The 12,862-nt window shown below is 41.8% G+C and overlaps 1 protein-coding gene across 1 annotated transcript in view; it reads left to right on the top strand.

Annotated features, from left to right (window-relative positions):
* LOC139584100 (transient receptor potential cation channel subfamily M member 1-like) overlaps positions 1-12,862 on the top strand; it is a 92,933-nt gene that overhangs the window by 15,808 nt on the left and 64,263 nt on the right. Inside the window, exons 5-11 of the mRNA XM_071415609.1 lie at positions 63-187; positions 512-683; positions 1,906-2,080; positions 2,190-2,313; positions 9,535-9,607; positions 11,954-12,054; positions 12,636-12,815. Of these exons, the coding sequence (XP_071271710.1) occupies positions 63-187; positions 512-683; positions 1,906-2,080; positions 2,190-2,313; positions 9,535-9,607; positions 11,954-12,054; positions 12,636-12,815 (950 nt within the window). The remainder of the gene's footprint in view (positions 1-62; positions 188-511; positions 684-1,905; positions 2,081-2,189; positions 2,314-9,534; positions 9,608-11,953; positions 12,055-12,635; positions 12,816-12,862) is intronic.

Below are 12,862 nucleotides of genomic sequence, written 5' to 3'. Positions count from 1 at the left end.
CTGGTTCATCATTCTGGTTATGTCCCCTGGTTCTTAATTATTCTTCTTCTTCTGTCCTATAGGTGTGATCCGTCACGTGGGGGACGCCCTGAAGGACCACTCCTCTAAGTCCAGAGGGAAGGTATGTGCCATCGGCATCGCTCCCTGGGGCATCATAGAGAACAAGGAGGACCTCATCGGTAGGGATGTAAGTGTTACAAGCTACAAGTCAGTCCCCCTCTTAGCTCCACAATCAGCCAAGAATCACTCACACCTGTGACCATTCACTCCGTTACGTCAGTACGCCAAGCGCCAGTGGTTATCTGTTGTAAAGCATACCCAGCCTCTTAGGTCCACAATCAGCAATGAATCATTCACACCTGTGACCATTCACTCCATTACGTCAGTACTCCAAGCACCAGTTGTTATCTGTTGTAAAGCATACCCATATCATGAGAGAAAGTGTTGTCCAGTGTGCTGTTTTCTGGTATGTGTTCCTCAGTCAGTGGTATTTCTTCTTCCTTCTCACCAGGTAACACGGCCGTACCAGACCATGTCCAACCCGCTGTCCAAGCTGTCTGTCCTGAACAACAGCCACTCCCACTTCATCCTGGCGGACAACGGCACCACAGGGAAGTACGGAGCGGAGGTGAAGCTACGTCGCCAGCTGGAAAAACACATCTCACTGCAGAAGATCAACACACGTAAATCAACCCTACCATACAGAACTCAGCCTACACATCAAATTAGATTGAGTACACTAATGATCAAATCAAATGTTATTTGTCACATGCACCGAATACAACAGGTGTAGACCTTGCCGTGAAATGCTTACTTACAAACCCTTAACCAACAATGCAGTTCAAGAAATAGAGTTAAGAAAATATTTACTAAATAAACTAAAGTAAAACATGAAATAAAAGTAACACAATAAAATAACAATACCGAGGGTATATACAGGGGGTACCGGTTCCGAGTCAATGTGTGGGGGTACAGCTTAGTCAAGGTAATTTGTAGGAACATGTAGGATGAGCATTTTCTTGTTTGCTTACAGCTCGTTGAGTGAGGTCTTAATGTCAGCATCGATTTGTGGTGTTAAATAAACGGCTATGAAATATATACATGAAAATTCTCTTGGTAGATAGTGTGGTCTACAGTTAATCATGAGGTACTCTACCTCAGGCGAGCAATACCTGGAGACCTCTTTAGTATTAGACATCACGCACCAGCTACACACCCCCACCCCTCGTCTTACCAGACGTAACTGTTCTGTCCTGCCTATGCATGGAAAACCAAGCCAACTGTACATTATCCGTGTCGTCATTCAGCCAAGAAAAAATCTTCATCCAGTTGGAGGTGAGTAAATCGCTGTTCTGATGTCCAGAAGCTCTTTTCGGTCATAAGAGACGATTGCTGCAACATTATGTACAAAATCAGTTACAAACAATGTGAAAAAACACACTAAATAGCACGGTTGGTTAGGAGCCCATAAAACGTCAGCCATCCCCTCCGGCGCCATTCTTCTTCAATGTGGAGTCCTGGAGCGTGTTATTCTCTGTGACCTGTGGGTTTCCCTTTGTCATCCTATGCCTGGAGATCGTGATAAGGCAGGGACAGCAAAGGGATGCTCAGTTTTCACCTCTGACTTCAACCCCACAACACTGATGGTCTGGCCAAACCTCAAAGAGATGATCAATGAACCATTCCCTGACCAAGATGGCCATCCTGTAGTTATGTTGCCGGGATGACAATATCCATTCTTGTGTTGTATGAATGACATTTTATAATGACATTTTATTTTCGTTTAAAATCGCCAGTTGGTAAACCATCCCCTATGCGAATAATTGGCACATAAACAAACATTGTAATATTTCACTGCGATAATTGTATTGTATTTAATTTTGTGTGTGTTACTGTGTGTTGCAGGCCTGGGCCAAGGGGTCCCGTTGGTGTGTCTGATCGTAGAGGGAGGTCCTAATGTCATCTCCATCACCCTGGAGAGTCTGAAGGAGGAACCTCCCGTCCCAGTGGTGGTCTGTGATGGCAGCGGGAGGGCGTCGGACATCATGTCCTTCGCTCACAAATACTGCGAGGAGGGAGGGTGAGGATAGACCTGTCAATCTACTGCTTCTTCTAGTCTTTCTTTTTCACTGAATTCTTCATTTCTTCTTCGTCTTGTACTACTACTAAATCACTCCCTCCTTCTAAAGTCTGATAACTGACGACGTGAGGGACCAGCTGCTGGTGACCATACAGAAGACCTTCAACTATAGTAAGAGCCAATCACAGCAGATCCTGCTCATGGTCATGGAGTGCATGAAGAAGAAGGAGCTGGTGAGTAGAGGAATGACTCAAATAGGATCTACTTTTTAGCTAATTAAATTCAATGACATAAAATACATGTATATAACTAATTACATTAGATTACATAAAAGATATACATCATTGAACTCAATGTACTTAAAATCCCATCTCTCTGTCTGTTACAGTAACAGGTTAAAAATAAATATGTTCCCTACCACTCTCCCATCTCTCTGTCTGTTACAGTAACAGCTTAAATAAACATGTTCCCTACAACTCTCCCATCTCTCTGTCTGTTACAGTAACAGGTTAAATAAACATGTTCCCTACAACTCTCCCATCTCTCTGTCTGTTACAGTAACAGGTTAAATAAACATGTTCCCTACAACTCTCCCATCTCTCTGTCTGTTACAGTAACAGGTTGGTCATTATGTCACGTGTGTTTCATCATGTAATCAGGCCTGTGTGTATCACTCATACAGCTCTACCTCACAGGCCCTGAGTGTATCATATCTCATCACCACTAGTAATGTAAGGATTTATCTCCCAGCCCTGAGTGTATCATATCTCATCACAACTAGTAATGTAAGGATTTATCTCCCAGCCCTGAGTTTATCATATCTCATCACCACTAGTAATGTAAGGATTTATCTCCCAGCCCTGAGTGCATCATATCTCATCACCACCAGTAATGTAAGGATTTATCTCCCAGCCCTGAGTTTATCATATCTCATCACCACTAGTAATGTAAGGATTTATCTCCCAGCCCTGAGTGCATCATATCTCATCACCACTAGTAATGTAAGGATTTATCTCCCAGCCCTGATTTTATCATATCTCATCACCACTAGTAATGTAAGGATTTATCTCCCAGCCCTGAGTGTATCATATCTCATCACCACCAGTAATGTAAGGATTTATCTCCCAGCCCTGAGTGTATCATATCTCATCACCACCAGTAATGTAAGGATTTATCTCCCAGCCCTGAGTTTATCATATCTCATCACCACTAGTAATGTAAGGATTTATCTCCCAGCCCTGAGTGTATCATATCTCATCACCACTAGTAATGTAAGGATTTATCTCCCAGCCCTGAGTTTATCATATCTCATCACCACCAGTAATGTAAGGATTTATCTCCCAGCCCTGAGTTTATCATATCTCATCACCACTAGTAATGTAAGGATTTATCTCCCAGCCCTGAGTGTATCATATCTCATCACCACTAGTAATGTAAGGATTTATCTCCCAGCCCTGAGTGTATCATATCCCATCACCACTAGTAATGTAAGGATTTATCTCCCAGCCCTGAGTTTATCATATCTCATCACCACTAGTAATGTAAGGATTTATCTCCCAGCCCTGATTTTATCATATCTCATCACCACTAGTAATGTAAGGATTTATCTCCCAGCCCTGAGTTTATCATATCTCATCACCACTAGTAGTGTAAGGATTTATCTCCCAGCCCTGAGTGTATCATATCTCATCACCACTAGTAGTGTAAGGATTTATCTCCCAGCCCTGAGTGTATCATATCTCATCACCACTAGTAATGTAAGGATTTATCTCCCAGCCCTGAGTGTATCATATCTCATTACCACTATTAATGTAAGGATTTATATCCCAGGCCTGAGTGTATCATATCTCATCACCACCAGTAATGTAACGATTTATCTCCCAGCCCTGAGTTTATCATATCTCATCACCACTAGTAATGTAAGGATTTATCTCCCAGCCCTGAGTTTATCATATCTCATCACCACCAATAATGTAAGGATTTATCTCCCAGCCCTGAGTGCATCATATCTCATCACCACTAGTAATGTAAGGATTTATCTCCCAGCCCTGAGTGTATCATATCTCATCACCACTAGTAATGTAAGGATTTATCTCCCAGCCCTGAGTGTATCATATCTCATCACCACTAGTAATGTAAGGATTTATCTCCCAGCCCTGAGTGTATCATATCTCATCACCACTAGTAATGTAAGGATTTATCTCCCAGCCCTGAGTTTATCATATCTCATCACCACTAGTAATGTAAGGATTTATCTCCCAGCCCTGAGTGTATCATATCTCATCACCACTAGTAATGTAAGGATTTATCTCCCAGCCCTGAGTGTATCATATCTCATCACAACCAGTAATGTAAGGATTTATCTCCCAGCCCTGAGTGTATCATATCTCATCACCACTAGTAATGTAAGGATTTATCTCCCAGCCCTGAGTGTATCATATCTCATCACCACTAGTAATGTAAGGATTTATCTCCCAGCCCTGAGTGTATCATATCTCATCACAACCAGTAATGTAAGGATTTATCTCCCAGCCCTGAGTGTATCATATCCCATCACCACCAGTAATGTAAGGATTTATCTCCCAGCCCTGAGTGTATCATATCTCATCACCACTAGTAATGTTAACCGCCACTAGAGTGGACAGGTTCTAATCTACACTGTAGAGCTTTTGAATTCCATGTATTTTGTATTTGTATTCATTAGGGATCACCATTAGTTAATGCCAAGGCAGCATCTACTCTTCCTGGGGTTTATTAGGGATCACCATTAGTTAATGCCAAGGCAGCATCTACTCTTCCTGTGGTTTATTAGGGATCACCATTAGTTAATGCCAAGGCAGCATCTACTCTTCCTGGGGTTTATTAGGGATCACCATTAGTTAATGCCAAGGCAGCATCTACTCTTCCTGGGGTTTATTAGGGATCACCATTAGTTAATGCCAAGGCAGCATCTACTCTTCCTGGGGTTCAAACACATTAAGGCACTTTCTTTACACATAAAAAAAAGATAAAACAGTACATCATATAACATTATTAAACCACTACATATCTACAATGCAAAATGAATAATATTACCATTCAACAATATTACAATGTGCAGTACCAGTCAAATGTTTGGACACACCTACTAATTCAAGACTTTTTCTTATTTTTACTATTTTCTACATTGTAAAATAATAGTGAAGACATACAAACTATGAAAAAACACATATGGAATTACTTAGTAACCAAAATTGTTAAACAAATTAAAATATATTTTATATTTGAGATTCTTCAAAGTAGCCACCCTTTGCCTTGATGACAGCTTTGCATACTCTTAGCGTTTTCTCAACCAGCTTGAGGAATGCATTTCCAACAGTCTTCGGTACAACTCATCCGAAACCATCTCAATTGGGTTTAGGTGGGGTGATTGTGGAGGCCAGGTCATCTGATGCAGCACTCCATAACTCTCCTTCTTGGTCAAATAGCCCTTACACAGCCTGGAGGTGTGTTTTGGGTCATTGTCCTGTTTAAAAACAGTCCCACTAAGCCAAAACCAGATGGGATGGCGTATCGCTGCAGAATGCTATGGTAGCCATGCTGGTTAAGTTTGCCTGATTCTAAATAAGTCACAGACATTGTCCCAAGCAAAGCGCCACCACACCTCTTCCATGCTTCACAGTGGGAACCACACCATCACACCTCCTCCTCCTCCATGCTTCACAGTGGGAACCACACCATCACACCTCCTCCTCCTCCATGCTTCACAGTGGGAACCACACCATCACACCTCCTCCTCCTCGATGCTTCACAGTGGGAACCACACAGATCATCTGGAACAGAAATCTCACATTTGGACCAAAGAACAGATTTCCACCGGTCTAATGTCTATTGCTCGTGTTTCTTGGCCCAATCAAGTCCCTTCTTATTATTGGTGTCCTTTAGTAGTGGTTTCTATGCAGTAATTTGACCATGAAGGCCTGAATCACACAGTCTCCTCTGAACAGTTGATGTTGAGATGTGTCTGTTACTTGAACTCTGTGAAGCATTTATTTGGGCTGTAATCTGAGGCTGGTAACTCTAATGAACGTATCCTCTGCAGCAGATGTAACTCTGGGTCTTCCTTTCCTGTGGCGGTCCTCATGAGAACCAGTTTCATCATAGCACTTGGTGGTTTTTGGGACTGCACTTGAAGAAACTTTCAAAGTTCTTGAAATGTTCCGCATTGACTGAACATTGTGTCTTAAAGTAATGATGGACTGTCGTTTCTCTTTGCTTATTTGAGCTGTTCTTGCCATAATATGGACTTGGTCTTTTACCAAATAGGGCTATCTTCTGTATACCACGCCTACCTTGTCACAACACAACTGATTGGCTCAAACTCATTAAGAAGTCCATAAATTAACTTTTGACAAGGGACACCTGTTAATTGAAATACATTCCAGGTGACTACCTCATGAAGCTGGTTGAGAGAATGCCAAGAGTTCTGCAAAGCTGTCATCAAGGCAAAGGGTGGCTACATTGATTAATCTAAAACATAACATATATTTGGATTTGTTTAACACTTTTTTGGTTAGTACATGATTCTATATGTGTTATTTCATAATTTTGATGTTTTCACTATTATTTTACAATGTAGAAAATAGTAAAAATAAAGAAAAACCCTTGAATGTGTCGGTGTGTCCAAACGTTTGACTGGTACTGTACGTGTATGTAGAGTACGTATATTAGCATGTGTATGTGTAAGCATTGTCTGTACCTTTGTGTGTGTGTGTCTCTTCATAGTCCCCTCTGTTCCATAAGGTGTATTTAAAAAAAATAATCTGATTCTACTGCTGCATCAGTTACCTGATGTGGAATAGAGTTCCATGTAGTCACGGCTCTATGTAGTACTGTGTGCTTCCCATAGTCTGTTCTGGGGATTGTGAACAGACCTATGGTGGCATTTCTTGTGGGGTATGCATGGGTGTCCGTGCTGTGTGCAAGTAGGTCAAACAGACACCTCGGTGCATTCAGCATGTCAACACCTCTTACTAAAACAAGTAGTGATGAAGTCAGTCTCTCCTCCACATTGAGCCGTGATATATTTAAATGCATATTATTAATTTTAGCACTCTGTGTACATCCAAGGGCCAGCCGTGCTGCCCTGTTCTGAGCCAACTATAATTTTCTTAAGGCCCTTTTTGTGGCACCTGACCACACGACTGAACAGTAGTCCAGGTGAGACAAAACTAGGGCCTGTAGGACCTGCCTTGTTGATAGTGTTGTTAAGAAGGTAGAGCAGTGCTTTATTATAGACAAACTTCTCCCCATCTTTGCTACTGTTGAATCAATATGTTTTGAAGGGTTACTCCAAGCAGTTTAGTCACCTCAACTTGCTCCATTTCCACATTATTCATTACAATGTTTAGTTGAGGTTTAGGGTTTAGTGAATGATTTGTCCCAAATACAATGCTTTTAGTTTTAGAAATATTTAGGACAAACTTTTTATTTAACCTTTATTTAACTAGACATTTACATTTACATTTAAGTCATTTAGCAGACGCTCTTATCCAGAGCGACTTACAAATTGGTGCATTCAGTTAAGTCAGTTAAGAAAAAATTATTATTTACAATGACGGCCTAGGAACAGTGGGTTAACTGCCTTGTTCAGGGGCAGAACGGCAGATTTGTACCTTGTCAGCTTGGGGATTCGATCTTGCAACCTTTCAGTAACTAGTCCAACGCTCTAACCACTAGGCCACCTGCCGCCCCTATTCCTTGCCACCCACTCTGAAACTAACTGCGGCTGTTTGTTAAGTGTTGCAGTGATTTCACTCTCTGTAGTAGCTGACGTGTATAGTGTTGAGTCATCTGCATACCATTAGTAAAGATTGAAAAAAGGAAAGGGCCTAGACAGCTGCCCTGGGGAATTCTTGATGTAATCAGTATAAAGTAGTGACAATCCATCAGCCTAAGTGTCTTCACAGTCAGCAGAGTACCGATAGATCAGTATGGGACAGTCTGATAGGTTGATAAGTCAGCAATGGACAGCCTGATAGGGCTAATCCATCTGAGACTCACTCCTCCCTTCATACATCTGGGCTGGACAGATCAGAGCACAGGACCACCTGGTCTGCCAACAGTCAGGCTGGGCCTCAGCCCATCCATCCACAGTAGCAATAACCTGGACAGCCCTGCTCTGAGCTGTCCTGACCTATATTACACACTGAGCCACACAGATAGAGAGAGGATCCATCTCCCTAATCCGCCCAGAGGTTCCTCTGCTCATGCTAATCTACCCAAGTAAATAATAACAACTCATCAGCAGTCTGCAGGAGGAGAAATATGGATGTCAACATTGTTGAAATTGAATGGTCTTCTTGCCCAAGGAATGAGCCACCCTGCATGGCTGTCAATGTGATAAGGATGCAACCAGGGCTGATGTAACCAGGGCTGATGCAACCAGGGCTGATGCAACCAGGGCTGATGCAACCAGGGCTGATGCAACCAGGGCTGATGCAACCAGGGCTGATGCAACCAGGGCTGATGCAACCAGGGCTGATGCAACCAGGGCTGATGCAACCAGGGCTGACACAGATGGCTGTTACTCATGTGCAGGACATAGTCTTCTTTTGAACTGTTCATCCCAGACACCATCCAGAAAATCATTCTGGACTGCACTCATTTGGAGGGAAGGCGTGTTTTAGGAGAGAGATGGAAAGAGATGCACCAAACTCATTTGCATGCATACTTTGGGGTTCTTACCATTGCTGGTGTTTCAGGTCCAATCACATCCACAGAATCCTTGTGGAATGCAGAAACTGGCAAATAACTTTTCTGTGTAACAATGCCTCAGGAGAACTTCCACATTATCTCCAGGATTATCCGCTTCGATAACACCAGACCAACTCGGCGGTGGGGAGACTGAAAAGATTTGGCAAGGGTCCCCAGATCCTCAAAAAGTTCTAGAGCTGCATCATTGAGAGCATCCTGACCGGTTGCATCAGCGCCTGGTATGGCAACTGCTCGGCATCCGAACGTAAGGCTTTACAGAGGGTAGTGTGTACAGCCCAGTACATCACTGGGGCCAAGCGTCCTGCCATCCAGATCTCCCAAGCCACAAGACTGTTGAACAATTGATAAAATGGCCACCGGACTATTGCATGACCCCCCCTCCCACCTTTGTTTTTACTCTGATGCTACTCGCTGTTTATTATCTATGCATAGTCACTTTACCCCTACCTACATGTACAAACTACCTCGACTAACCTGTAACCCCGCACATTGACTCGGCACCGGTACCCCCTGTATATAACCTCATTATAGTTATTTTATTGTGTTATTTGTATTTGAAATGTTTTTGCTTGATTTTGTAAGGTCTATCCGTGTTGTATTCGGTGCATGTGACAAATACAATTGGATTTGATTTGATACCACACATGACAAGAACAGAATGTGGTGAATCTGCTCCTCATCTCTTCTGTCAACCATAGATAACAGTGTTTCGAATGGGTTCTGAAGGACAGCAAGATATTGAAATGGCCATTCTGACCGCTTTATTAAAAGGTAACACTTCATTATTTTGAGATGTTTTTATTTTTAGGGCTTAGATCAGCTGGAATATTGCAGATAGGTTGTAGCTTCCATCAATGTAATTCTCTGCATCATTTCTAATCCCCCATATTTTTGTAAATATATATATATATATAGTACCAGTCAAAAGTGTGGACACACCTACTCATTCCAGGGTTTTTAGAGGGGTAACTACATGATTCCATATGTGTTATTTCATAGTTTTTATGTCTTCACTATTATTCTACAATGTAGAAAATAGTACAAATAAATAAAAACCCTTGAATAAGTAGGTGTGTCCAAACTTTTGACTGGTACTGTATATTTACACATCTTTTAAAATATATTTTCCTTTATTATTTTCCCCTAACCCTACCACCCCTCCCCTAATTGGATTAAACTAATGGACTAGTGGCATGAAGAAGTATGCTAACACTTTGGAATTATATGGACTTCTGCATAAATTGGTCATAAAATTTCATCTAATGATCTAAGTCACAACAATAGACAAACAGTCTGCTAATAACACACAAACAAATATACATTTTCATGTCTTTACGAACACACCATGTAAACATTCACAGTGCAGGATGGGAAAAGTATGTGAACCTTTGGATTTAATAACAGGTTGACCCTACTTTGGCAGCAATAACCTCAACCAAACGTTTTCTGTAGTTGCAGCTCAGACCTGCACAACGGTCAGGAGGAATTTTGGACCATTTCTCTTTCCAAAACTGTTTCAGTTCAGCAATATTCTTGGAATGTCTGGTGTGAACCGCTCTCTTGAGGTCATGCCACAGCATCTCAATTGGGTTGAGGTCAGGACTCTGGTTCACTCCAGAAGGCGTATTTTCTTCTGTTGATGCCATTCTGTTGTTGATTTACTTCTGTGTATTGTGTTGTTGTCTTGATGCATCACCCAACTGCTGTTGAGTTTCAATTGGCAGACAGATAGCCTTAAATTCTCCTGCAAAATGTCTTGATAAACTTGGAAATTCATTTTTCCGTCGATGATTGCAAGCTGTCCAAGCCCTGAGGCAGCAAAGCAGCTCCAAACCATGTTGCTTCGTTCACCATATTTTACAGTTGGCATGAGGTTTTGATCTTCGTGTGCTGTGCATTTTTTCTACCACAAAAAGTGTTGTGTTCCTTCCAAACAACTCAACTTTAGTTTCATCTGTCCACAGTATATTTTGCCATTAGCGCTGGGACCATCCAGATGCTCTTTTGCCAACTTCAGATGTGCAGAAATTTTTTCTTCCGTGGTGTCCTCCCATGAACACCATTCTTGTTTAGTGTTTTACGTATCGGAGACTCGTCAGCAGAGATGTATACATGTTTGTATGTTCCAGAGATTTCTGTAAGTCTTTAGCTGACACTCTAGGATTCTTCTTAACCTCATTGAGCATTCTGCGCTGTGCTCTTGCAGTCATCTTTGCAGGACGGCCACTCCTAGGGAGAGTAGCAACAGTGCTGAACTTTCTCCATTTATAGACAATTTGTTGTACCGTGGACGGATGAACATCAAGGCTTTTAGAAATACTTTTGTAACCCTTAAGGCAAGTCAATAATTCTTAATCTTGGGTCTTCTGAGATCTCTTTTGTTCGAGGCATGGTTCACATCAGGCAACGCTTCTTGTGAATAGCAAACTCAAATTTTGTGAGTGTTTTTTATTGGGCAGGGCAGCTCTAACCAACATCTCCAATCTTGTCTCAATGATTGTAGTCCAGGTTAGCTGACTCCAATTATATTTTGGAGAAGTCATTAGCCTAGGGGTTCACATACTTTTTCAATTTACACTGTGAATGTTTAAATAATGTATTCGATATAGACAACAACAAAAAAATACAATCATTTGTGTGTTATTAGTTTAAGCATACTGTGTTTGTCTGTTGTGACTAGAAGAAGATTTTAGGGTTCACATACTTATTCTTGCCACTGTATGCTTCTACTTCCAGCTTATACACACTATAGTATATACATTTTACGGACACAATTTTTTTACAATACTTATCTTTTGTTTGTTTTTACTCCTATCCTTCCGCTACCCTCAACCATCTATTTCTGAACACCATACATTTTGATTTCTATATTTTTGTTAATTTAACACTTTTTCAGATGTACACTTTGAAAATGTTGTTTTTAACTCTGTGGGTGTTTACATTACTAAGGAGATGTTTTCTGTGTACTTCCTTACTTTTCTGTTTTAAAACATAATTCCATAACTGCCCTGTGAGTCATGGCGCACAGTTCTTAAGTGTATAGCAGATTAGATGTCCTGTGTGTTGCTAGGCACCAAGGCCTCTACCAATGACACCGTCTATGCTGTGTACTCACAGGAACCAACGCCTCTGCCCCGGACCAGCTGAGTCTAGCTCTGGCCTGGAACAGAGTGGACATAGCACGCAACCAGATCTTTGTCTACGGTCACCATCTACCAGTGAGTCATTCACCAGACTACCCTGCAGTACACCCTGCAGTACATTTAGGGTTGCAAAATACAGAAACCCCGGGTGGATAATTTAAGCAGGCAATTCGGGAATACTCTAAACAGGATTTCTGGAATATAAGAATGTTGAGAAGGTTACAGGAATGTTGCAACCCTGACCATCTCATCTGTTGATGTTCAGAGACAACACCATACAAACCTGCCATGAAGCGTCACCTTAAACACTTACTTTACATTTACAGTATTAACAGGAAGGATGTCAGATCATACTAAGTGAAATGATTTTTGATACAGACAGACACACAGGTTCTAGGAACATCCTGAACAGTAGATCATAACCTGACCCAATATGATCCAATAGGTACAGTGATCACACTAGGGTATTAAAGCTTTGTAAGGACCCTCTATTTTCCTATTAAATCAACATTTTAGGAATTGGACTACTAACATTTCCCCTCATCTTTCTGGATAAAGAAGATTAATCCTACTAGTTGATTATGAACATGAACACAAAAACCAATGCCGTTTTAATGAAAATGTTTTTTTGCAATGAACCACCCCTCCTCCCCCAGCCTGCCAGTGCCCTAGCTAACAGCAGTGGTACCGTAGCCACTACCACAGAGAGGCCGAAGAGTCCGACCGCTGCCCCAAGGAACAAGGCCAAGGCCCGGGGGAAAAAGGGGAAGGGAGGGAAGGCCAAGCCTGAACCACCAGAGGAGACTGACCCTAGGAAGATAGAATTAATGAGATGGGTAAGAACATAGTTTGAGTTGGCCCCGTGCTTGGCACCTAACATTTT

Source organism: Salvelinus alpinus, chromosome 9 (assembly GCF_045679555.1).
Source record: "Salvelinus alpinus chromosome 9, SLU_Salpinus.1, whole genome shotgun sequence".
Taxonomy (NCBI): Eukaryota; Metazoa; Chordata; class Actinopteri; order Salmoniformes; family Salmonidae; genus Salvelinus; species Salvelinus alpinus.
Note: the sequence above shows the minus strand (reverse complement) of the source record. Positions and strands in the feature narration are given on the sequence as shown.